The 26,376-nt window shown below is 44.3% G+C and overlaps 1 protein-coding gene across 2 annotated transcripts in view; it reads right to left on the bottom strand.

Moving 5' to 3' along the window:
- Positions 1-26,376, bottom strand: part of nyap2a (neuronal tyrosine-phosphorylated phosphoinositide-3-kinase adaptor 2a) — a 55,273-nt gene that overhangs the window by 11,646 nt on the left and 17,251 nt on the right. Inside the window, exons 2-7 of one of the 2 annotated variants that reach the window (XM_030743583.1) lie at positions 12,847-13,063; positions 11,843-12,153; positions 10,224-11,255; positions 5,759-5,872; positions 3,451-3,563; positions 3,215-3,363 (exon numbers count right to left, since the gene is read on the bottom strand). In XM_030743583.1, the coding sequence (XP_030599443.1) occupies positions 3,292-3,363; positions 3,451-3,563; positions 5,759-5,872; positions 10,224-11,255; positions 11,843-12,153; positions 12,847-13,049 (1,845 nt within the window). In that variant the 5' untranslated portion in view covers positions 13,050-13,063 and the 3' untranslated portion in view covers positions 3,215-3,291. Of the gene's footprint in view, positions 1-3,214; positions 3,364-3,450; positions 3,564-5,758; positions 5,873-10,223; positions 11,256-11,842; positions 12,154-12,846; positions 13,064-26,376 lie in introns of those variants that run through there. The other variant, XM_030743584.1, reaches the window with a different exon arrangement.

The following is a 26,376-nucleotide window of genomic DNA, read 5'->3' as shown; positions in this document are numbered from 1 at the left end:
TGCAGCAGGGAACAAAGAACAAGACGACGACACGACAACAGGCACTGGAAACACAGGACTTAAATACACACGAGTGCTAATGATGGAGGTGGAAACAGGTGGTAACACAGGTGATGCTAATAACACTGATGAGACCAGGGGAAGCAAAACTGAACACAACAGACAGGGACTGGACGACTATCAAAATAAAACAGAAAGTAAGACGAGGGAACAGAGATGCAGACCTGACACAGAATACTGGGAGAACACAAGGAACTAGAAATAACCAAAAAACCCCACAACCAAAAGAAACCCAGAACAGAACAGACAAGATAAAGCAAAAAACCAAACACACAGGGTCCAAAGGACCCCGAACCATGACACAAACATATCTCTCATGAATGATATCAAGTCATTTTGAGTGAGAAACAGCATTTCTATCATAAGGTACAAACTGCACTCAGTTTTTGGCAAAGTGACTTTAATATATATATTTTTTTATCAAGGTAAAAACTGTCATTGACATTAAAAAATGTCTTTCTAAACAGAAATCTGGCAGAAATCACAACAATATTGTCATGGTCCTGGGCCGTCTGCCCAGCATTTTGTGTTTAGTTTTATTTTCCCTGAGTTTTGTTATTTCCCAGTTTGTTTTGATGTTCTTGTTCCCTTTGTCCCTGTCTCTTCTGCATCTATGGGCTTGTGTCTGTTTTGTCATTTTGTCTTAACCCTGACCTCCTGTGTTTTCATATTGAGTGAAGAGATGCAGACTAGTCACAACACTAGGAATGTGTTGTGGACGGCAGGTAACCGTCTGAGCTTCCAGCTCTGGTGAGCAGTAGTTGTCTGTGGTTCGGATCTGTGTGCACCAGATGTTATTTATATACAGTGTATCACAAAAGTGAGTACACCCCTCACATTTCTGCATATATTTAAGTATATCTTTTCATGGGACAACACTGACAAAATGACACTTTGACACAATGAAAAGTAGTTTGTGTGCACCTTATATAACAGTCTTCATGTAGAGCAATTCGTCTTTTAAGATCCTCAGAGTTCTTTGCCATGAGGTGCCATGTTGGAACTTTCAGTGACCAGTATAAGAGAGTGTGAGAGCTGTACTACAAAATTGAACACACCTGCTCCCTATGCACACCTGAGACCTAGTAACACTAACGAGTCACATGACATTTTGGAGGAGAAATGATAAGCAGTGCTCAATTTAGACAATTACGGGTGTAGTCTCTTAGGGGTGTACTCACTTTTGTTGCTGCTGGTTTAGACATTAATGGCTGTATATTGAGTTATTTTGAGGGAAGAATAAATTTACACTGTTATATAAGCTGCACACAGATTACTTTTCACTGTGTCAAAGTGTCATTTTGGCAGTGTTGTTTCATGAAAAGATATAATTAAATATCTGCAGAAATGTGAGGGGTGTACTCACTTTTGTGATACACTGTATATACAGAGTCCTTCTCCTATGCGGTTACTGGAGTTTTTGTTGCGGTCCTGCTGATGAAGACCTATGGTGATTAAGTCATGCCTGCTGTATAAGAGCACAGCATGGCACAGCTTGCTAAAAAGTGACAAAAGAAACAATAGTAACAGACAAACTAAAATGCATAGCACAGAAGAGCTGAGAGCCGTTGCACATATGCGTACTGGCATCTAGCAGGTCTTCATTTTATATATAAGCCCTTCATAAATCATGTTAACTGCACTCTATTTACCAACATAAGCAAAGACATTACACATAAATGCACATAGAAACCTCAGAACCATGTTATGGCAGATGATCGCCATTTGGCACAACACCAGCAACCTTGTGGGTACTATAAAACCCACAGTTTGGAAATTCAACCTGAGTCAAATATAGAAGTCATTAGCAGGACTCTGGAGAACTTGACTGGAGGTAATTCAGCCATTTGAATCAGGTGTGTTGGATCAGGGACACATCTAAAACATGCAGGACACCGGTCCTCGAGGCCTGGATTTGAGGATCCCTGCTCTAGAGCACTGAAATTATTGGAAAAATACCTAGAAATATTTTTAATTACCTTATATGCTGTCTAGTAGGCTGTCTAGAAGTAAGCTGGTGGAGAAAAGCAATTACTGAAAACTAATCACTGAAATGTTTGTAGTCAGTAGTGCACCATCATATTCAATACTTCCGAGATTCACATTGAGGTCTTGCATCACTACAGCATAGCATCACCCTGTGCACTCATGCATCCACCACTGTTTGTTGTTTTTTCTGGTGTTTTTGTCTCTGTAGTGATCTTGTGTATCTGGTGTTTGTGTCTTTGTGGGGTTTGTGTGTGTGTGTGTGTGTGTGTGTGTGTGTGTGTGTGTTTTGTGGTAATTCTGAGTATTTTTTGTGGTGTTCTTTAAGTCTTTGTTGTAGTGTTTGTCCCTTATACTGAGACTTTTAAAATGGTTAAGTCAGTGCATGTGTATTTATTTCTGTTATGCAAAAGGATTTGTTTTTTGATTGTTCAGTGACAGCAGGGTACTCACAATCTGGCATGTGATTGGCCCTTACCATGTGATGTAGCATCTAGACTGAAACTTATCTTGTATCAATATTAAAAGTCACACACAATCCTTTAATTTCAAATTTTAAAGCTGACACAAATAGACACACAGACAGACAGACACACATAATGAAATAGGATAACATTTTTTTTTAATTTGCAGGTTTTAGCATGATGACTTCACTGATGTGTTTACATGTGTGAAATTATAACAGGTTTAGTGTACTAAGATTATTTTAACAGTCACATTCTGATCATATTATAAACAAATATATTATAATTATAGAAACAACTAAAACCTTTTTTTCATTATAAATTATGCAACATAATCATACACATTGTCAAAAAAGAAAATTCTATAAAGAGATTTGAAGTGTTTCTTACATGTTGAAGAGGTGGAAAAGATATTAGTAGGTGAAGTTATTATTGTGGGAAGGTTAGATGGAGGTCAGTGTGGTTTTATCAACATGTTCAGGTAAAGAGTTTATTGGAAGTTTTAATTTGATCTTTGATGCTGTGAAATTTATTTAATAGCTGATGAATTTCAGTGTTAGTTCGACCAGTCTTACGGTAGTTTAATATTAGTTTAATGTTAATTTAATGTTAGTATCAGGATTTAACTATGTATCACTACAGAAATTACATTATAAGTATTAAGGCATTTAACTACTTATTGTTAGTTTCAAAATAAGAGAAAAAAGGCAAAAGATTTAAATATTTGACATAAAGGATTAAAAAAAAGTCCTGAATGAGTAAAAAACATGTTTATAGGTCGTCAGACTTCAGCTGATGGACCAAAGCTTCTTTTAGTCTGGAGTCGTTTTATTTTCTCTTGTTCAGTTAAATCCTGTATAAAAATATTTCAGGTCATCATCATCTCAACATATAACACAGACAAACAGACAGGTAAATGGGTGCTTTACACATGCTGTACCTGGCTAAGGGCGAGGTGATGCGGCTCATGCAGGTGACGATGTGGTGTCCCACCTGGTGAAGGAACTCCTGATGTTGAGGCTGAACGGCCAAGTTTACATGCAGACCTTGGCTCTGCAGACACAGAACATTTTCCATCAGTAAACTCAAAGAGACATGACCTAATGTGCGTGTATCTCAGTCCTACAGGCTCTGGTGGTCTGTAGTGCTTGAAATGAAGGCGACTGGATTTCTTTTGGGTTCATGAAGATGTTTTGCCTCTCATCCAAGAGGTTTCTTCAATTCTAAAACAGCTGATAGACAATCCCAGGTATTTAACCCCTAGAGGGTCCTTGTTGCATTGCCCACGTTAATTTTCTAGCTCTGTGTACTATTTGCTTCCTGAATTTGCATTCCTATTAATTTCTGGTTTTTGGATTCCCTGGCTTTATTCCTTCTCTGCTTTTGGATTTTTGGACATTGATTATTCCCTGGAATAACACCGTTAAAAGCTCACTTTGAGTTTAATCCCTGTCTCCTCCATCCTGCCTTTGGATTTGCTAAAATAAATTGACAATCCACACAGCAGAATATGACAGAGAATTCAAACAAAGGATTAGTTTACATGGAAATGTGATTTAAAGTCAAGAAGTACAAATAGGATTAGATATAAACATATATAACAATTTTATTGTTCTATATGCCTTGTAAAAAAGCTACACTGTAAAAAAAAAAAAATCAGAATAGTAGGAATTTTTCCTATAAATTCTATAATATTTTGTTATTTTTAAATATGTGAAATGTCAGCAGTGAATTAACATGTCTAATGTAAAATATGGAAAATGTGCCTGTGAATAAATGTGATTTTTACATTTTTACAGAAAATACATTTTTCCCCACACATGACTATAAAAATGCAGTCACAAGTTTAACACAATTTAATTAACATTTTAAAGATAAAATTGTTTTATTGATGTTTTGAGTGTAAAATGACACAAAACATGTCTGTGATTTTACATGGATTTATTCATTAAATAACAGATATGTTGTGTCATTATGGAACTTTTCACCACAAAAATTGTGGGAAAAACTGTATAATTTCCATCCATCTATTCCACTTATCTGGGGCTGGATCATGGGGGCAACAGCCTAAGCAGAGATACCCAGACCTCCCTCTTCCCCACCTCCTCCAGCTTATCTGGGGTGATATAGAGGCGTTTCCAGGCTAGCTGAGAGATATAATCTCTGGAGTGTGTCTTGGGTCTGCCCTGGGGCCTCCTCCTGGATGCCCAAACCACTGCAACGGTCTCCTTTCAATGTGGAGGAGTAGTGGCTCTACTCTGAGCCCCACTTGAATGACTGAACTCCTCACCCTATCTCTAAAGGCAAGGACAGGCACTCTTCAGAGGGAGCTGATTTCTGCCACTTGCATCCATGATCTTATTCTTTTGGTCATTATCTAAAACTCGTGGCCATAGGTGATGGTAGGGATGTAGACCAGTAAATTGAGAGCTTCAATTTTATGCTCAACTCTCTGTTCACCACCAAGATGGACTGGTGTAGTGTCCACATCACTGCAGCTGCAGCTCCAATCTGTCTTTCAGTCTCCTGCTCCCCTCATTCGTGAACAAGACCCTGAGATACTTAAACTCTTCCACCTGGGGCAGCAATTCATTTTTTCTTATAAGTAACCTTATATAACATCTGCAAGTACTGGTAAATTGTCTAAACAGTTTACAGCCATACCACCCTGAGCACGCCTGAGTACTTTGATTGGGGACCACCTGGGAATATCAGGTACTGTTTGGGGTGGCTGTATTTCAGGCTGTAGAGCAGACCACCTACTCATTGAGAGGTTGGTAGTTGGATCTCTGGCTGTATCAGTCTGCTGGAATATTTGTTTTTTTAGAGATTTTTTTTTTAACCATGTATGTCTGAGAATCTATTTTCTTGCTGATACTTAAAGGCTTTCTTTAGAAGCTTTTAAAAACCTTTAGACTCTACTGTCTCATACTGACCACCTTAGAAATACCTTAGAAATGATTAGTCAGTGGGCAGTGACTTGATACCTACAGATTTCTATTAATAATAATCTCACTTTGTAGTACACCCCTCAGGCCTCTGAAGTTTACCTGACATTTACTTGAAGTTCACATGGCTAAAAGATTCTAGAAATAGTATCATAAAGTTGGAGTATTATAAAACAGTATGAAAGGTCTCCCTCTCAAGAAAATCTGACACAAAGTTCAGCAGACTGGAGAAACTGACTCCCCGCTCTTCACATTTAAACTCCTTAAACCTGAAGTCAGTGTTGTTGTTTTCTGACTCACCTCCTCCTCCTGATAGCATCATGGTGGGGCTGACAGATGACCTCCCCATCCTGCTGGAAACTGGACTCGACTGTCCATCTCTGTCTTTACTGTCATGTCTGGACCTGCTGTCTCCTACAGAGGCACAACAACAGTAACTCAGCAAGTCATGAAGAATCAGTCATTTGCCCATCAGAGACACAGAACCATAAATCTGTCTGTAAGATAAGGAACCTCAAAGAAAGATGAGACCCTGGAGAACTTAAACAAACCTAAGAGACAGAAATCACCTCTCTGATAAGATTTAAAGATCTGATCTAAAGTTATTAGCCCTGTTGGAAAGAATCAGGTGTTTGTCTGCAGCAGCAAAAGGAGGAGGTGAGAACAAGCTGCAGAGGAAGTAAAGAAACACACTACAGTCAATCTGCAGTCAACTTTCTGTTATATAATCCAAACAAAAATAACCCATTCAGATCAACATTAGGAGCATCATTTAACTTTGCTGAGCTAATGACCAGTACACTGAGACATCTGAAGGGCCCTATGACCATCCAAAGACAACAAGCACTGAGGCAGGAAGATGTGTATCAGGTATTATAATGTCTGTGTAGGTTCTCACAGTAGTCTCTGGAGCTTGAAAAAAGGGCGACTGGACTTTGCTAAGTTTCTTGAAGATGTTTCACCTCTCACCCGAAAAGCTTCTTCAGTTCTCAAACCAAAAGACCCAGGTATTTAAACTAGAGATGGCACGATACCACTTTTTTATGTCCGATACCGATACCGATACCGATACCGATATTTTACATTTGGATATCGGCCGATACCGATATAAATCCGATACTTAAAATTGATCCAGGCATTTAAAAACATTAAAAAAAAAAAAAGAACTCAACAGTCTCTCACACAACAAAAGTCAAAGACTTTTAGTTGTCCCACATACAAGACTAAGGACCAGGGTGGACAGAGCTTTTTTAGGCAGTGACACCAAAGCTCTGGAACTGTTTACCGCTCCAGCTCCATTTAGCTGACTCTGTGGCATCATTTAAAAAATAGTTGAAAACTTTTCTGTTTAACCAGGCTTTCTGGTTTTTGACTTTTTAATTTTTATTCTTTTTCTTTTTAATATGGTAATGTTATTATGTTTTTAACATAGTGTTTTCCTGGGGGGGAGGGGGTGATATTGTGTTTTAATTATTGTACAGCGTCTTTCTGTCTGTGAAAAATGCTATATAAATAAACTTTACTTACTTACAACAATAACTATCACCTGAATCCTGTTGCTTCTGTGTGAGAAGGTGATGCATTGGCTTATGGCATGTTGCAAATTTCATTAGGGCTGCAACTATCGATTATTTTAGCAATTGCGTATTATATTTACAGTGGTGTGAAAAAGTGTTTGCCCCCTGCCTCATTTTCTGTTTTTTTGCATGTTTGTCACACTTAAGTGTTTCGGAACATCAAACCAATTTAAACAATAGTCAAGGACAACACAAGTAAACACAAAATGCAAGTTGTAAATGAAGGTGTTTATTAGTAAAGGTGAAAAAAAATCCAAACCATCATGGCCCTGTGTGAAAAAGTGATTGCCCCCCTTGTTAAAACATACTATAACTGTGGTTTTTCACACCTGAGTTCAATTTCCCTAGCCACACCTAGGCCTGATTATTGCCACACCTGTTCCCAATCAAGACATCACTTAAATAGGAGCTGCCTGACACAGTAAGGTCCACCAGAAGATCCTTGAAAGCTTCACATCATGCCGAGATCCAAAGAAATTCAGGAGCAATTGAGAAAGAAAGTAATTGAGATCTATCAGTCTGGAAAGGGTTATAAAGCCATTTCCAAAGCTTTGGGAATCCAGTGAACCACAGTGAGAGCCATTATCCACAAATGGCGAAGACATGGAACAGTGGTGAACCTTCCCAGGAGTGGCCGGCCGCCCAAAATTACCCCAAGGGCGCAGCGACGACTCATCCAAGAGGTCACAAAAGACCCCACAACAACGTCCAAAGAACTGCAGGCCTCACTTGCCTCAGTTAAGGTCAGCATTCATGCCTCCACCATCAGAAAAAGACTGAGCAAAAATGGCCTGCATGGCAGAGTTCCAAGAAGAAAACCACTGCTGAGCAAAAAGAACATTAAAGCTCGTCTCAATTTTTCCAAAACGCATCTTGATGATCCCCAAGAATTTTGGGACAACATTCTGTGGACCGATGACACAAAAGTGGAACTCTTTGGAAGGTGTGTGTCCCATTACATCTGGCGTAAAAGGAACACTGCATTTCAGAAAAAGAACATTATACCAACTGTAAAATATGGTGGTGGTAGTGTGATGGTCTGGGGCTGTTTTGCTGCGTCAGGACCTGGAAGACTTGCTGTGATAAATGGAACTATGAATTCTGCTGTCTACCAAGAGATCCTGAGGGAGAATGTCAGACCATCTGTTCATGTACTCAAGCTTAAACGTACTTGGGTTCTGCAGCAGGACAATGATCCTAAACACACCAGCAAGTCCACCACTGAATGGCTGAAGAAAAACAAAATGAAGACTTTGGAGTGGCCTAGCCAAAGTCCTGACCTGAATCCTATTGAGATGTTGTGGTATGACCTTAAAAAGGCTGTTCATGCTCGAAAACCCTCTAATGTAACTGAATTAGGACAATTCTGCAAAGATGAGTGGGCCAAAATTCCTCCAGAACGCTGTAAAAGCCTCATTGCAAGTTATCGCAGACGCTTGGTTGCAGTTGTTGCTGCTAAGGGTGGCCCAACCAGTTATTAGGTTTAGGGGGCAATCACTTTTTCACACAGGGCCATGATGGTTTGGATTTTTTTTCACCTTTACTAATAAACACCTTCATTTACAACTTGCATTTTGTGTTTACTTGTGTTGTCCTTGACTATTGTTTAAATTGGTTTGATGTTCCGAAACACTTAAGTGTGACAAACATGCAAAAAAACAGGAAATGAGGCAGGGGGCAAACACTTTTTCACACCACTGTATATTGATTACCTAAGTAACTGGATAAGAAATACTTTTTTCATATTAACAGTTCATCTGCATATTTTAACTTCCGTAGTGCAGTTTTTCCCTGTGTGAAACAAACAGGGTGGATGGAGTAGCAGCAAAGTTCTCTTTTCTTCACTTACTGATCAGGTGGTTGATGAAGGACCTCCAGCTGTTTCCCAGTAAAGGTTTAATGGAGGTTACAGGGACGAAAAGGCTTTTTTTGGACACCAGAAAAACATTTCCTTCTGCTCCATCTGAGCTCGCCGGCTCCGCCTCTTTCCGCTTGTGCAGACAGACTGCACGTAAATCAGCTGATTGCTGCTGTTGCGTCATCAGTGTTTATGTTGAAAAACTGGGAGCTGTGTGAGCGTAATCTTATAATGCTTTATATTCACAAGCATTCTCCTAAATACGTTTCTACTGCAGGTCTATATTTAGTCACAAATCAGGGATTAAAGTATCAAAAATATTTTGACGGGGAAGGGGTTCTTCTGGTACCGGACAGTCACCAGTGCTAATAGCTGCGCTCGCTAGCAGTATGTCCGGGAGCTGAAGTAGAGAAAAAAAATAACAGCTGATTCTCAGCACAGTGAGCACAACACACAAACAAGGCAGAGAGCGGTGGAGGCGGAAAAACATGTCAGTGATGATCGCTCAGTGTCAAAGGGATTCCGTCGCAACAACGGAGAACTGAGGGGGTTATTTGCTGATCCACTCCATTCCAGTAGGTGGTAATGCAGCTCTAAGGTGGTTTGGTCAACCGCAAATCCACAAAAAGAAGAAGACGACGGAGCACTGTAATGCAGCTAATGTGAGTGAAACGTTATTTAATGTATCGGATTACATTTCTTTCCGATATCCGATCCAGTAATTTAGGCCAGTATCGGACCGATACCGATACTGAATATCGGATCGGCGCATCCCTAATTTAAACCCCAGTGGGCATATTCCCCAGTAGGTGGTTGTGACCCTCTATTGTTCATGTGCATAATCACATGCGTCAAGGTATGAAAAGAGGGATGGGGCGCCTGGGTGGCTTGGTGGTGAGGTCGGCAACCACATGCACGTGTCGCTTTGCGGAGCGGGCGGCGCAGGTTCGCATCCCGGCCTGTCCCAATTTGCCCGCTTGTTTTCCCCTGCATCTTCCCCCATTTCCTGTCTTTCTCCACTGTCGATAAAAGCCGCTGTGGCCAAAAATGCAAAAAAAAAAAAAAAAGGTATGAAAGGAGGCGTGGGTCATTGGCGCATGTGATTATGCACATGATCAAAATACGGTCACAGCCACCTCCAGGGGACTATGCCCACTGGGGTTTAAATACCTGGGTCTCTCCACCTTTTGGTTTGAGAACTGAAGAAGCTTTTCGGGTGGGATGTGAAACGTCTTCAAGAAACAAAAAGAAGTCCAGTCGCCCTTTTTTCAAGCTCCAGAGACCAGGTATTATAATATAGTATTGATACAATACTTGGTGACTTTCTTACCTTCACCCTCCCTGCTCTTCCTCCCTCCTGACCCCCTCTTCATCACCTGTCTACCTGATGTAAACAGGTTGTTGAGTTCGTCCAGTGGACTTGTTGGAGTTTGTGACCTCATTGACACGTTTTGCATGGAACCATGGGTGGAGGAGTTACTGAGCTTAGGCCCTCCTTCCCCTGCCCTGTGTGAGGATGATGAAGATGAAGATGAAGAGCGAGGCATACTTCCTCCTGCCATCAAAGTGTCGTATGGTGGTGGCCTCTTCAGGCTCAGAGGCGTTAGGGAGCGCCCCATGCTGACAGGAGATGGGCATGCTGACTGGCTGCGGGGGTAACCATGACCACCGTGTGTGGTGCTGGATGACTTGTAGAGGCTGGAGGGGAGAGGCGGAGCTGAGGAGCGACCTGAAGATGTGATGGTGTGAGTGGAGGGTATGTCCCGATCCCGTTCTTTTCGGTGGTGAGTGGAGCTCTGCGGCTGTTCAACACCACCTGACTTGCTATAGGACACATTATCTAACATGGGAAGCCTGGTGACGTCCAAAGGGGTGAGGGGGGACTCATCAGAGTTTGGGGAGCACTGAGCGGGGGCGGGTGGGAAGACAAGCAGCGGTGGGCGGTGAGTCAGGAGATTAGGGAAAGGTGGAGGGATGTCACAGAGTGAGCCACGGGATGACCAAGCTTCAGGGTCAATGATGGCAGCATGTGTATCCTGCAGGAAGTCCTCCAACAGTGGGTACTTCATCTCCTCGTACACCGATTCATTCTGCTCATCGTCCACGGCTTCCTGACCTTTTAACCCTCGCAGGATGTTTCCCACCATCTCAATGTAAACTGGCTCCTCATCGTCTGTGTCTCTGGATGCTGGACTCTGACTTTGGGATGAAGATTTGTCCCACTGCAAGGACGATTTCTTGTTGCCATGGTAACGAATGTAGCATTCATCAAAGGAGGTGCTGAGCTGAGTGTTGGGGTTCCTCTTAGGTTTAGGTGGAGGCATCTTCTTGGACGCATCTTCAGAGTGGAGGAAACACTGAGCTGCAGAACGATCATGAAGACAGTGAAAGAAAATCAACTGTCACATCACTTCCTACAGGAATTTATTTAGGCTTCAAATTCACTAGAAAAAAAAACTAGGGCAGTCTGTTTTGTTTTTTTTTAGTAATATTGCTGACAGAAGAAATCATATTACTGAGTACTGATACATGACTGTCATACTGACTAAATCAGGAAATAGAAATCATAAAAACCTCTTCTGCTTTTCAACACTGTCTACATTTAAGGAAGGTCTAAGAAAAGACTTTATACACTTTTGTAGTACTAAAGTCAGGTGAAGTGAATCACATGTGGTGAAGTGAGGCCATGGCAGAATGCTCACCAACCCTGGATATACCAATAGGAAGTCATGAACAATGTTCATAATGAGAGGTTTTGTGGGTCTGATTTGGTGCCACCCAGATGGTTTCTGCCATATTAGGCATATGGATTTTTTTTTAAACCTTGGCTGTCTGGCAGCTTAAGCAAGCAAAATTATTGTCTGCATGCTCTGTTGTGCCAAACAGCTTTGCTGTTTTAGACATGTGGATTTAATACTGTGGCTGATCGCTGTGAAACATGTGACTCACCTTCAGCCTGTTCTGGCTTCTCTTTGGTCTCTTGGTGGTCTCTCCTACTAACTCCACCCCCATCCACAGTTTCGGAGCTGCTGCTCAGTTTGGTGTTGGGATCTCTCTTAGGTTTGGGTGGGGGCTGTTTGCGACTGTGGTGGGATTCATCTTCTCCTCCACCCACTGAGTGGAGGGACTGGGATCTGACAGTGAAGCCCTGACTGGGTGGGGGCAGTCGGTCCTGTGGAGCTGGCATCGTCATGAAACCCATCCTGAAGTGTTTCCCAGAGTATGCCCCATCTGAGGCTGCAGCAACATCCTCACCAATCCTGGACGGAACAATGGGAGGTCATGTTAGATTGATCATCTGATCACACAACATTTTATAAGACAAATACAAACCACTCTTAGTGTTTCTAAAGCAGTGATGTGTTGTGTTAAAGTAAGCTCTTTTATTTGCATTTCAAGCACTAAAATTATCCTGATATAAGAAAAAATATTTATATGAGCTGATCTTTGTAGACTTAAGTTTCTAAACAATGATTGTTGTGGAAAAATAAAATTATATAAATTATATATAATTATATAATTTATTATCCAGTGTACCAGAAGCAGATGCCATATCTATGCCCATGTGAGGTCACACTAGACAGGATCTGCAGAGTGTGCATTTGTCTTCTTTTTTCTTACTCTCCTTGTCAGTGTGTTTAACACCGAGCGTGTCACTGCTGAGACATCTGATCAAACGCACTTGGAATTACTGCAATTACGCAACCATTTGTCCTATCTGAAAAATTCAAAGTTTCTGAAAGCTGAGAAATTGCACTTCACACCCAACATAGGCATATTGCGGTAATTGTTGCTGTAAGTCCGCGAATGGTGGACATTTGAAGTACGTTGTGTCCCCAACGACACATTCAGCATTATAGGGGTAATAAAATGATCCGAAGAGTTTTCTATTGCAGCTCAGATGAGTTTACAGGAAACACCATCATCTCAGGTTAAGGTTTCATGTTTTCTACCTCTTGATACTTTCTTCCTGCCGTCTTTTCTTCTGGTGTTTTTCATGCATGTAGGTCCAGTTGGTCTGGTTGCGAATGCGGTCACTCTCTCTAGCAATGTCGGAGGCATTTTGGATCACCAGACCATCGTATATTCGAAGACCACTGTCCTCCACATATTGAAAAAACCTCCTGAATGAAGATGCCTCCTCCTGTGATGTCATGACTCCCTAATGACCTGAGAGGAAGAACAGAGAGAAGCAGTTCACAGTTTGTTGGAAAGTGTGTGTTCCTGCTGGCAGCAATTGTAAAGATGATTGAATTATCTTTACAATCACATTATGCTGACTGGATAATGATGGGTGTTTAATGAACCAGGCTGCAGGCCATTGTCTTGGTGTGTTCGCTCTGCCCTCTTCAGTCAACCTGTCTAATCAGCAATATCTTATCTAATCAATAATGTTCAATAATCTCTTGCCATTTATTAGTCCTCTTTAGAAAAAACAAAAGGGTTACCTTTTGGAGACAAAGAATACAGTGGGATGTTTCTGCACGGTAACCCTAATGCTGCAAAGTGACATTTGATAAATTGGAAATTTAAATCTTACATGATGTTATAATCCATGATAGATTTCAATCATATGGTGACTTTGTACATATATTGCTGATGTTATCTGGTTATTTCATACAGAGAAATTGTCATGATCCTGGGCTTTGACCCAGTGTTTTGTGGTTTGGACTTTCATGATTTTCTTCAGTTTTTTCTTAAGTTCTTTATGGTTTCATTTCTCACTTTTGTATTTCTTTATGTATTATATTTCTATGTTCTTGATATTTGCATTTCAGTTTTCCTTGCTGGCCTCATGTCCTCTCATGACTTGTCTGTCTGTGTGGTTGTATTCCTTGTGTGTACCTGCTCCTTTGTATTGCGTTAAGTTCACACTTATGTCATGTTTGGTCACTTCCTGTTTAATTTTGACAGGCCCTTGTCCTGTGTGCTTTGTGTTCAGTTTTGCTTCCCTTGTGTCATTAGTCTCATTTGGTTCACCTGGTCTTCCCTGCTGTCGCCACTCTCCCTAATTACCTTGTGTGCACTTAAACCTTCAGTTCTTCTCTGTTCCTTGTTGTGTCATTGTCTGTGTTTTCTGCAAGCGGTGTCTGTCTACTTTTTGTTGATCAGTTTTGGTTTATTTGAGTACCTTCAGTATTAAAACGGCACTACAAGTTAAGTTTGTTGTCATGCGTCCTGTACTTGGATCCTATCTTAGTGATGTTGAGATGAAGCTTCATGAAGCATTGAAGCTTTCCACCTAAAAATGTTTCTGCATACACCTCAGTAAGTATATAGCTATGTTCCTGCACAGGGCACAGATGAAGCTGGGATAATAATTTATTACTATGCACACACCTTACTAGGAGAGATCAGCACAAAATGTTCCCAGACAGGGAAAATCTCCTCTTGGCTGGTTCCATCATTAAAAAGAAACAGCTCAAATAAACTGTGGTATTGGGGACTATTGCATGTTGGTTTGCAAACTGTGAGGGGGGGATCCATTGCATTTCACTGCCCCTTATATTTAGAATTGCACGCCGAACCCTCAAATTATTTCCTGAATCAGTCACGTGGTACGGCTGGCTTGTGAGGCTTCGAACGTCACTGACAAAAGCCTCAATACACGCTCGTTCATATCTCCTGGCTTCATGCATAGATAAAGCTGGGAATCATCTGCATAACAATGAAAATTTATGCAATGCTTTCTAATAATACTGCCTAAGGGAAGCATGTATAATGTAAATAAAATTGGTCCTAGCACAGAACCCTGTGGAACTCCATAATTAAACTTAGTGTCTGAAGAAGACTCCCCATTTACATGAACAAGTTGGAGTCTATTGAATTAATATAATTCAAACCACTGCAGTGCAGAACCTTTAATACCTATAGCATGCACTAAGCTCTATAATAAAATGTTATGGTCAATAGTATCAAAGCTGCACTGAGGTCCAACAGGATAAGAACAGAGATGAGTCCACTGTCAGAGGCCATGAGAAGCCTTCACTAATGCTGTTTGTGTACTGTGATGAATTCTGAAACCTGACTGAAACTCTTCAAATAAACCGTTCTGCTGCAGATGATCAGTTAGCTGTTTTACAACTACTCCTTCAAGAATCTTTGAGAGAAAAGGAAGGTTTGAGATTACATTGAGCTGCTGCTCAGTGGCAACGAGGATTAAAGTGCTACAGAGTTGCAGATGCATTTGCATTTGTTTGTTTTGTTTGCTAAGATTGATTTAAAAATTGCCATGAAAATTGTTGGAAATAATGAGTACAGTCTCTCCAATCAAAGTATGAAACAATTGTTGTACAGTAGGCTTATAGGATTGTTAAGCATTCATCCCATATCCTTTTTACAGAATACAAGCCGTTACCTTCAGCGTGATGTTACAGAGCAAGTAGCTGTAAAAGAAACTGCTACAAGCTCTCATTCCTCCCAACATCTATCGTATTATTGAATAACACCTTGGCACAGTTTAAAAGGCCCAGAGCCAAACTGACGTGCATTTGAGTGTTAGAGATGAACTTTTATTATTACTTTGTATCTTCTATCTGTTTTTATTATGTGAATTGCAGCTGTGTAATACTGTTTATCCAAGACAAATTTTCCATGCAGGATAATAAAGTTTTGTTCAATTCAATAAAATTCAACTCAATTGGCCTATAATTAGCTAAGACAGCTGGATCAGTGATGGCTTTTTAAGTAACGGTTTAATTACTGACACCTTGAAGGCCTGTGCTATACAGCCGATTAATAGAGACAGATTGATCATATTTAAGATTGAAGCATTCATTAATGGAAAGACTTTGAGCAGTCTAGTAGGAATGGGATCTAATAGACATGTTGATGATCTGAAGGAAGTAACTATTGAAGTTAACTCAAAGATCAATTGGAGAAAAAGTTTAAACAAATATCAGCAGTACTGAAAGTAGTTTAACACAAAGATATGTCGTTGAGATGGTTATGAATATTTTTTTCTCTAATGGTTAAAATTTTATTTGTGAAGAAATTCATGAAATCATCACTGGTTAATGTTGTCGTGGTCCTGGGCCAGTGGCCCAGTGTTTTGAGTTCTTTATGTTAAGTTTTGTTTTGTTGTATTGTTTGGGTTGTGTTTCTTGGTTTTTCTCACTGTTTAGGTTCTCAGTTTGTTGTAGTTTTGTATGCCAGCTTTGAGTTTAGTTATTGCTTTTCATTCTGTTTTCCTGGGTCCTTGTCTTCCTGTGTTTCTGTGTTCTTGTCTTTCCTGTGTCTTGACTCCTTTTAGTGTTTAGTTCCCTTCCCATTGTTTGTGTGTGTGTGTGTGTGTGTGTGTGTGTGTGTGTGTGTGTGTGTGTGTGTGGTGTTTAGGTTCCCTCTCTCGTAGCTTTAGAGTTTAGTTTTCCCTGTGTTTTCCCTCAGTCTCTCTCCCTTGTGTTGGGGTGTCTCTTGTGTCTGTTATTCCTCATGTTCTGTTAAGTGTGTGTGTGTGTGTGTGTGTGTGTTATGGTTGGCCACGTCCTGTTTTATTTTGACAGTCTCATGTTCCCTGTGCTTTGTGTTTAGTTTCGCTTCCTCTGTGTTATTAGTTTCATTTGTTTCACCTGTGGTTCTGTGTTGTTTCCACTGCCTGATTTCCTTGTGTGCATTTAAGCCCTCAGGTGTTCTCTGTTCTTTGTTCTGTCATCGTCTGTGTTTCTTCCCCTGGTAACACTTTATTTGAAGGGGTGTACATACAAGAGGGCGGTGCGCACAGACGCAGCGGCTCACGGCTCTTCCTTTCGGTGCTCTTTTTTGTACTTTTTGTATTTCATATTTGTTAGTTTTGGTGCATTTGTCTCTGCAAACAACTGCTACACATGCCAGGATCTTGTGGACATTGGCTACCGGCACAAGATATCAGTATCGAGTGATTTTCACTACACTCATAACATCCCAGATGACATAGCGAGACCGCCGGGTGCTCCGTGGATTGTTATCGGGTCTGGAAGGTGCCGCCGACGGCGGAGGGAGAGGAAGCAGAAGCGGGGCTGCAGGTCTGGCTTTATGCTGAAGCTGAAATGCCAACCACACAGGCCTCCTCTGCCGAGCCTGTATCTCTCCAACGCCAGGTCCATGGTAAATAAAACGGACAACCTAGAGTTAGAGCTGGCTGTAAATCGCTATGTTCGTGACTGCTGTGTAATGATCATCACCGAGACCTGGCTAAACCCCCACATTCCCGATGCTAGCGTGCAGCTAGCAGGCCGCACTCTGCTACGCGGAGATCGGACCAAGGACTCCGGTAAGAGCAGGGGAGGGGGTCTCTGTATTTACGTGCATGAGGACTGGTGTAACAACGGAACAATCATAGACAAACATTGTTCCCCAGACCTCGAGTACATGTCTGTAAGATGTCGGCCTTTTTTTCTACCCAGAGAGCTAACAGTAGTGATCGTCACAGCTGTGTATATAGCTCCCGATGCTAACGTTAGCATGGCGCTCTCTCTCCTGCTGAACGCCATTAACGAACAGCAGCGGCTCCACCCCGACGGTGTTCTTATTATCGCGGGAGACTTTAACAAGGCCAACTTAAAGACTGTACTCCCGAAATTCCACCAACATGTCAAATGTTCTACAAGAGGGGAGAACACTCTTGACCACGTTTACTCCAACATTAAGCACAGTTACAGAGCCAAACCCCTCCCCCACCTCGGCCAGTCCGACCATCTTTCCCTGCTGCTCAACCCCAGCATACACCCCCCTCAGACGGAGAGCCAGGCCTACTGTAAAAACCATTACAACCTGGCCTGAAAACGCAGTCTCTGTCAGGAGCGCAGCGAAGGAGGACCCAAGTGCAGACACAGACGGAGGCAAGACTATAGAGGGTTATGCAATTTATTGTCACCAGGGACACCATAAACAACGAGATGGCTCTCAGAGACTTCCGTAACACTGAACTCGAACACTTAAACTGTGGGAAGGGGTGCAACCACCGAGGGGTCGGTCTAGACGGAGGGAGAGGGAGAGATACGTTAGGGACTGTAGTTAGCATAACATAAATGGACATGGGGGGGACGGTAGCAGAGGAGTAGGCTTACGTGGGGAGCAATATGACAGAGTCCTGAGGGGAGGCAGATGGCTGGAGCGGTGTGCTGTTATCTTCAGGAGGGCAGGCAGGCAGGCAGGCAGACTAGGGGACGAGATGACTTCCCAAGCATTAGCAGACACTCTGGCAAGGACAGGAGACCAGAGCAGATCCTTAAATAGTGCCCCGATGAAAGGATTCACAACAGGTGTGCAGAGCCTCCGCACGGCAGCCTCCAGCCCAGCCCAAACGAGGAGGAGAAAACAGCCTGCCAACCCCCTGAAATGAAAGAACAAACAAAAACAAAAACACAGCCGACAGCACACCGATCCATGACAGTACCCCCCCCTCAACGGACGCCTCCAGTCGGCCGACCAGCAGGCCCCCGACGAGAAGCGTGGAAATCCCGGACCAGCGACGGGTCCAGAATAAGGGAGCGCGAGACCCAAGACCGCTCCTCCGGACCATACCCCTCCCAGTCCACCAGGTACTGCCACCCCCGGCCCCGGCGCCGAGCAGCCACGATCCGGCGGACCGAAAACGCCGAGTGACCAGCCACGAGGCGGGCGGGCGGCGGGGGAACGGCAGGAGGGCACAACAGGCTGGAGCGGACAGGCTTAATCTGAGACACATGGAACACCGGGTGAATCCGGAAAGACGCTGGCAGCTTTAGTCTGACAGCAGCCGGGCCGATAAGGGCCTCGACCACATACGGGCCAATAAAACAAGGAGCCAGCTTTCTGGAAAGAGATCGTAAGGGAATGTCTTTAGCCGACAGCCAAACCTTTTGTCCCGGAGCGTATCGTGGAGCTAGGATCCTCCGCCGGTCCGCATATAGGCGAGTCCGATCTCGTGCGCCGAGGAGTGCCCGTCTGGTGCGCTCCCACACCCGATGACTTCGCTGGAGGTGATGCTGGACCGAAGGGACAGCCAAGTCCCTCTCCAGTTCCGGAAACAGGGGAGGCTGATATCCTAAAGAGGCCTCAAAAGGAGATAGGTTAGTGGCAGAGGAAGTGTGGCAGTTATGTGCATATTCCACCCAAGGTAAATAGGTACTCCAGGAGGAGGGATTGTCGGAGGCAACACAGCGGAGGGCAGCCTCTAATTCCTGATTCAGTCTCTCTGTTTGCCCATTGGTTTGCGGGTGGAAGCCTGAACTTAAATTAACCTTAGCTCCCAGTGCAGCACAAAAAGTCTTCCATACTTGAGAGATGAACTGGGGGCCCCTATCAGACACTATTTCCGCGGGGATACCGTGAAGACGGAAAACGTGTTCAATCAACAGGTTGGCAGTCTCTAAGGCAGTGGGCAATTTAGGGAGTGCAAGGAAATGAGCAGCTTTGGAAAACCTGTCAACTATGGAGAGGATGACAGTCTTACCATTAGACTGTGGCAATCCTGTTACAAAATCTACAGCAATGTGGGACCAAGGTCTGTGAGGAATAGCCAGGGGTTGGAGTAATCCAGAGGGTGGTCGGTTAACAGTCTTATTTCGGGCACAAACATTACATGCACCTATATATTCTTTCACATCCCTGTCCAAAGAAGGCCACCAGAAATACCGCTTGAGAAGAGCCTGGGTCCTACTCACTCGTGGGTGACAAGAGAATTTGGCGGTGTGCCCCCAGTGAATCACCGCTGACCGAGCAGGCGAGGGGACAAACCGCCGATCAGGAGGTCCCGTCCCAGGGTCCGGCTCAACCTCAAGTCCCTGCTGAATAGATTCTTCCACCTCCCAGGAAATAGATCCCACCACACAGGAACTGGGAAGGATGCGTCCAGGCTAAACTGGAGCCTTCCCCGAGGAGTACTGACGGGACAGAGCATCAGCCTTAACATTTTTGGACCCGGGGCGATAAGAGATATAGAAATCAAAGTGACCAAAAAATAAGGACCACCGAGCCTGACGAGCATTGAGTCTTCTGGCTTGCTGCAGGTAAGTCAAATTCTTGTGATCGGTCCAAATGACGAATGGCTGTTGGGCCCCCTCCAACCAGTGATGCCACTCCTCCAACGCTAGCTTGATGCCTAAAAGTTCTCTGTCCCCAATGTCATAGTTTTGCTCAGCAGGAGTTAAGCGCCTAGAAAAGAATGCACATGGCCGCAGCTTCTCGCCTGGGCCCGCCCTTTGGGATAACACAGCCCCTACCCCTAAGTCAGAGGCATCAACTTCAACAATAAATTGGCGGTCTGGGATGGGATGTGCTAGAATGGGAGCTGTGGTAAACAGTTCCTTGAGGTACTTAAAAGCAGCCTCAGCCTCCTGAGTCCAGTGAAAATCAGTCTTAACAGAGGTAAGTCGTGTAAGAGGTGCGGCAAATCCGAGAAACTGCTGCAAGCCCCTCCTTGAGGTTGGTGTCTCCCACTCCACTACCGCCTTGACCTTTGCTGGATCCGTCTTCACCTGCCCTCCTTCAAAGATGTAGCTGAGAAATGAGATAGAAGACACGTGAAATTCACATTTCTCAGCTTTCACAAACAATCGATTCTCCAAGAGTCTCTGGAGGACACTCCGTACGTGAATCTGATGCTCAGCAAGAGACTTGGAGAAAATCAAGATGTCGTCCAGGTACACAAACCCAAACACATTCAAAAAGTCTCTGAGAACGTCATTGATGAGTGACTGAAACACGGCCGGGGCATTAGTCAACCCAAATGGCATCACTAAACACTCGAACTGGCCCAAAGGAGTCTTAAATGCGGTTTTCCATTCGTCACCTTCTCGGATGCGCACCAGATGGTAAGCGTTGCGCAAATCGAGCTTAGTGAAGAAGGACGCTTCCTGTAATGGCTCAAAAATGGAACTGATCAAGGGCAAAGGATATTTGTTCTTTATCGTGATTTGATTAAGACCTCTAAAGTCTATGCAGGGTCTAAGCGTACCATCTTTCTTGGACACACAAAAAAACCCCCGCCCCCACCGGAGAAGAGGACGGTCTGATAATACCTGCTGCCAAGGAGTCTTTAATGTAGTTTTCCATGGTCTCCCTCTCAGGACCAGAAAGGTTGTATAACCGACTGGTGGGAAGCGGTGCTCCGGGGAGCAGATCAATGGCACAGTCATATGGTCGATGTGGGGGAAGAGAAAGCACTTGTTCCTTGCTAAAGACTAGGTATAAATCGTGATACTCGGGGGGGACGCTAGATAAATCTGGGACAAGATCTTTGGAAATAGGACGGTTGGCTCCCCCTGGTGGTACCGCTGATCTCAGACAGTTTGCTAAGCATATGTTTGGTACATCAGTGCATTCGGATCATCATTCCGATTGTGAAAGATGCCAGACATGACAGGCTAAAAAAAAAAAAAAAAAAAAAAAAAGACAGTTTGCTAAGCAGAATCTACTCCACGTCTCCACCCTCCCCTCTGACCAGTTGATGTGTGGGTTATGTGTGCTTAACCACAAGTGGCCTAACACAATAGGTGTACTGGGGGCCGAAAAAACAAGAAAACATAAACGTTCATGATGGTTACCTGAGATTACTATCTCGATAGGAACAGTTCGATGGGTGATCGTGACCAACAAGTTGCCATTTAGTGCGAAAACAGTGATGGGGCTGGAGAGAGGTTCTACCTGTACCCCGATCTTTTTGGCCAAATCATAATCCAACAAACTCTGCTCAGCACCGGAATCAACTAAAGCATGAAAAGTGAGAGTGTCTTGATTGAGGACCAAGGTTACCGGTAATAACAAACGAGAAGGGGAATCTTGTCGAGCCCCACCCACCAGGATCCCCGAATTCACCGGTGGGCTCCTCCTTTTGGCTGCAGGGGACAGTTTGCTACAAAATGTCCACCTTGTCCACAATATAGACATGCCCACGCCGCAAAACGCCGGCGCCGCTCCTCTGGCGTTAGCCTAGCTCTGCCGATCTGCATTGGCTCAGGTCCTGGCTCAGCCGAGCGCACAGGACCCGACGCCGGATCCCCGGCAGGCGGAAGCGGTGTGGAAGAGGGCGTGAACCTCAGAACCCCAGAGGGTGGCTGGGAAATGGTGTCTTTATGTAAGGCTCGTTCACGGAGACGGTTATCTACCTTCAGAGCTAAGGCTACCAAAGCCTCAAAAGAGGCGGGTTCATCCCGGGAAATCAACTGATCCTTCATTCTTTCATTTAATGCTTGAAAAAACACGTCTTGTAAAGCATTGTCTTGCCAACCGGTCTCTGCTGCTATAGTACGAAACTCGATGACAAATTCCGCTACACTTTTAGTTCCCTGCTTAAGCCTAAGCAACTTCCGAGCAGCATTCCCCACTGAATCGGGATGAACAAACCTCTTCTTGAATTCCCGAAGGAAGTCCTCATAACGGTATGTGTTAATGTCGTTATGCACAAAGAAAGCCTCGGCCCAGGCCAGTGCCTTGCCTCTTAAAAGGCTGATAAAAAAAGAGAGTTTAATGGCGTCACTGTGGAAAGCACTGGGAGACCGCGCTATTGCGAGCTCACATTGAAACAAAAACCCCTTAACTGCACTAACATCACCAGCAAAAAGTTCAGGGGGAAGAGACGCTATTCTCATGAACCCAGTCGTCTCAGAGGGAAGCTCAACCGAGCTGGCAGTCCCGGGCGACTCGACTGTAGGTGTAGCGGGACTAGCAGCACCGGCGGGGGGAACAGAGGAAAGCTTCTCATTAATAGACTGACAAAGGCTAAGGTATTCTTTCTGATACTGCTTGACCTCTTGTTGCTGCTCACACAGAAACCTTATAGCCTGTTCCAGGTCACTAAGCCTAGCTCCCTGTTTAGCTAAGGCCGTCTTTACCGGGTCTGCTGGGTCCATGTGTGGCCAGAGTGTACTGTCAGGAGTGCAGCGAAGGAGGACCCAAGTGCAGACACAGACGGAGGCAAGACTATAGAGGGTTATGCAATTTATTGTCACCAGGGACACCATAAACAACGAGATGGCTCTCAGAGACTCCCGTAACACTGAACTCGAACACTTAAACTGTGGGAAGGGGTGCAACCACCGAGGGGTCGGTCTAGACGGAGGGAGAGGGAGAGATACGTTAGGGACTGTAGTTAGCATAACATATATGGACATGGGGGGGACGGTAGCAGAGGAGTAGGCTTACGTGGGGAGCAATATGACAGAGTCCTGAGGGGAGGCAGATGGCTGGAGCGGTGTGCTGTTATCTTCAGGAGGGCAGGCAGGCAGGCAGGCAGGCAGGCAGGCAGGCAGGCAGGCAGACTAGGGGACGAGATGACTTCCCAAGCATTAGCAGACACTCTGGCAAGGACAGGAGACCAGAGCAGATCCTTAAATAGTGCCCCGATGAAAGGATTCACAACAGGTGTGCAGAGCCTCCGCACGGCAGCCTCCAGCCCAGCCCAAACAAGGAGGAGAAAACAGCCTGCCAACCCCCTGAAATGAAAGAACAAACAAAAACAAAAACACAGCCGACAGCACACCGATCCATGACACTCTCCGACCTACAGGACTGCTTTGCATACACAGACTGGGACTTATTCGAACACGAGGACCTAGAAACATTCACAGGGACGGTACTGGACTACATTAAGTTCTGTATCGGAAATGTGACTGTCAGCAAGAACATCCGGGTTTTCCCTAACCAGAAACCCTGGATGAACAGCCAGGTCCGTTCACTCCTCAAAACCTGTGATGCTGCCTTCAGGTCAGGCGACAGAGCTCTGTACAGTGCTGCTCGAGCTGACCTGAAAAGAGGAATTAAAAAAGCCAAAACGGATTACAGGAGGAGAATAGAGTCCCATCTGTCCAGCAATAACACACGGGAGGTGTGGCAGGGCATTCAGAACATCACAAACTTCAGAGGCTGTGATGTGACTGCAGGAGACCTGAGTGTGTCACTAGCAGAGGAACTTAACTGTTTCTTTGCTCGCTTTGAGATGCCTCAGGACCACCCATCTGCTCCAGTCCTGCCCCCCCACCAGGCTGCACCCCACTCACTGTCCAGGAGCATGAGGTACGGCGCGTGCTCCTGGCAGTGAACCCCAGGAAGGCTGCCGGACCAGACGGAGTACCTGGCAAGGTGATCAGAGCGTGTGCCCACCAGCTCACCCTGATTCTCACCAGGATTTTCAACCTCTCCCTGGCCCAAGCAGTCATCCCCCCCTGCCTAAACACAGCCACAATCATCCCCGTCCCCAAAAGGTCATCTGTCACCAGCCTAAATGATTACCGCCCTGTGGCCCTCACACCGGTAATCATGAAGTGCTTTGAGAGGCTGGTTCTCCAGCACATCAAAGACCACATGCCCCCCACTTTCGACACCCACCAGTTTGCATATCGTGCAAACAGATCCACAGAGGACGCCATTGCTGTAGCTCTCCACTCTGTGTTGAGCCACTTGGAGCAGCAGCAGAGCTACGCTCGCATGCTCTTTGTGGATTACAGCTCAGCGTTCAACACAATCATCCCGGACATTCTCACCACCAAACTGCACACCCTGGGCCTCCCCCCTCTCACATGTTCCTGGATCAAGGACTTCTTAACCAACTGGCCCCAGACTGTGAGACTTGGCCCCCATCTCTCCTCCACCCGCACACTGAGCACTGGCTCCCCACAGGGCTGTGTGCTGAGCCCCCTCCTGTACTGCCTCTACACCCATGACTGCAGTCCGGCCCACAATAACAACCTCATCGTCAAATTTGCTGACGACACCACAGTGGTCGGACTCATCTCGAAGGGAGATGAGGCAGCTTACAGAGAGGAGGTCTTGAAGTTGACAGCCTGGTGTTCAGAGAACAACCTGGTACTGAACACCATGAAAACCAAAGAGATCATCATCGACTTCAGGAAGCACAGGACTGACCCAGCTCCCCTCTACATCAATGGCGAGCGTGTGGAGAGGGTCCACACCTTCAGGTTTCTCGGTGTCCTCATCTCTGCTGATCTCTCTTGGTCAGATAACATCACAGCTGTTATCAAGAAGGCTCAGCAGCAACTTCACTTCCTGAGGGTCCTCAGGAAGAACAACTTGGACTCAAACTGTCATGTCCTGGGCCGTTGGCCCAGCGTTTTGTGTTAATTTATTTCCTGAGTTTGTCCTCCCTGTATGTTTGTCATGTTCCCAGTGTTGTGACTTGTCTGCGTGTTCCTTGGTTTATCACTTCCTGTTTTATTTTGCCAATGTGATTTCCTTGTGCTTTGTGTTTAGCTTTGCTTCCCCTGTGTAATTAGTTTCATTTGCCTCACCTGTTGTTCCCTGCTGTTTCCTCTTGCCCTGATTACCCATTGTGTATTTAAGCCCTCAGTTTTCATTTGTTCTCTGTCGCGTCGTTGATGTTTTGTGCCCGCATGTTCCTGTGTTCCCTGTGCCTGCCCTTCGTCTCCCTGTGCCTCCCTTCCAAGGTTTTTGTATTTGTGTTTCCCCGTTGAAATAAATCCCCTTTTTAGTTATGTTTGCTTCTGGAGTCCTTCATGTGAGTCCTTCCTCGTCCGTTTCCTCCCCGGCCATGACACAAACCTGCTGCTGACCTTCTACCGCTCATCCATTGAGAGCCTGCTGACGTACTGTATCACAGTATGGTATGGCAGCTGCACTGAGGCAGACAGGGTCAGGCTTCAGAGGGTAGTCAAGACAGCACAAAGAATGGTTGGCTGCCCTCTCCCCTCCCTGATGGACATCTACACCTCCCGCTGCATCAGCAGAGCCAGGAACATCATCAAGGACAGCTCACACCCTGGCTTTGACCTGTTTGACCTGCTGCCCTCTGGCAGGCGCTACAGGTGCATCAAAGCCAGAACAAACAGACTCAAGAACAGTTTCTTCGCCAGAGCAATCACCACCCTGAACTCTCACACTCACCCACTGTAACTGTGCAGCACCCATGTCTCTGTGCAATAATATATCATTCATACTGAACAATATCTAACATTCCTCTATTGTGTAATATCCAGTATTCATTCACTAGTGCAATATTCATTCACCAAGTGCAATATTCATCATCTTCATTATTATATGTATACACATATTTACTTTTCTTACAATGTACAGATGCACCAATGTATGTATATATTTTTATACATTCTATTTTTTGTATATTTTACACATTGTTTATTTCTGTATATCTCTTGATTATATTGAATATACTAGATTATAATATTTTTATAATATTTTTATTTTAGAGAGTTTGATTTTCTGTTACATGGCACTGAACAGGAGTGGCCCTCCAATCTCATTGTACATCCTGTATAATGACAATAAAGGCATTCTATTCTATTCTATTCTATTCTATTCTACATAAGACTGACATGACACTGTCATAAACATGACATAACACCTGTCATGACCATAAAGTCATCTTCATGACTGTTTATGACTGTTGTCATTGTCATTCGGTAAATTATGACACTTTTAATGCAAAGTTGACATTGTTAAAAAAATGTCTTTGTTATGACAACTTGACATTAACCAAGAAATCATAACCTGTCGTAAATATGTCATAACAGGTATCAATTATCAAACTTAAAAAA

Source organism: Archocentrus centrarchus, chromosome 13 (assembly GCF_007364275.1).
Source record: "Archocentrus centrarchus isolate MPI-CPG fArcCen1 chromosome 13, fArcCen1, whole genome shotgun sequence".
Lineage (NCBI taxonomy): Eukaryota > Metazoa > Chordata > Actinopteri > Cichliformes > Cichlidae > Archocentrus > Archocentrus centrarchus.
The sequence above is the reverse complement of the archived record's forward strand: the minus strand, read 5'-3'. Positions and strand labels throughout refer to the sequence as shown.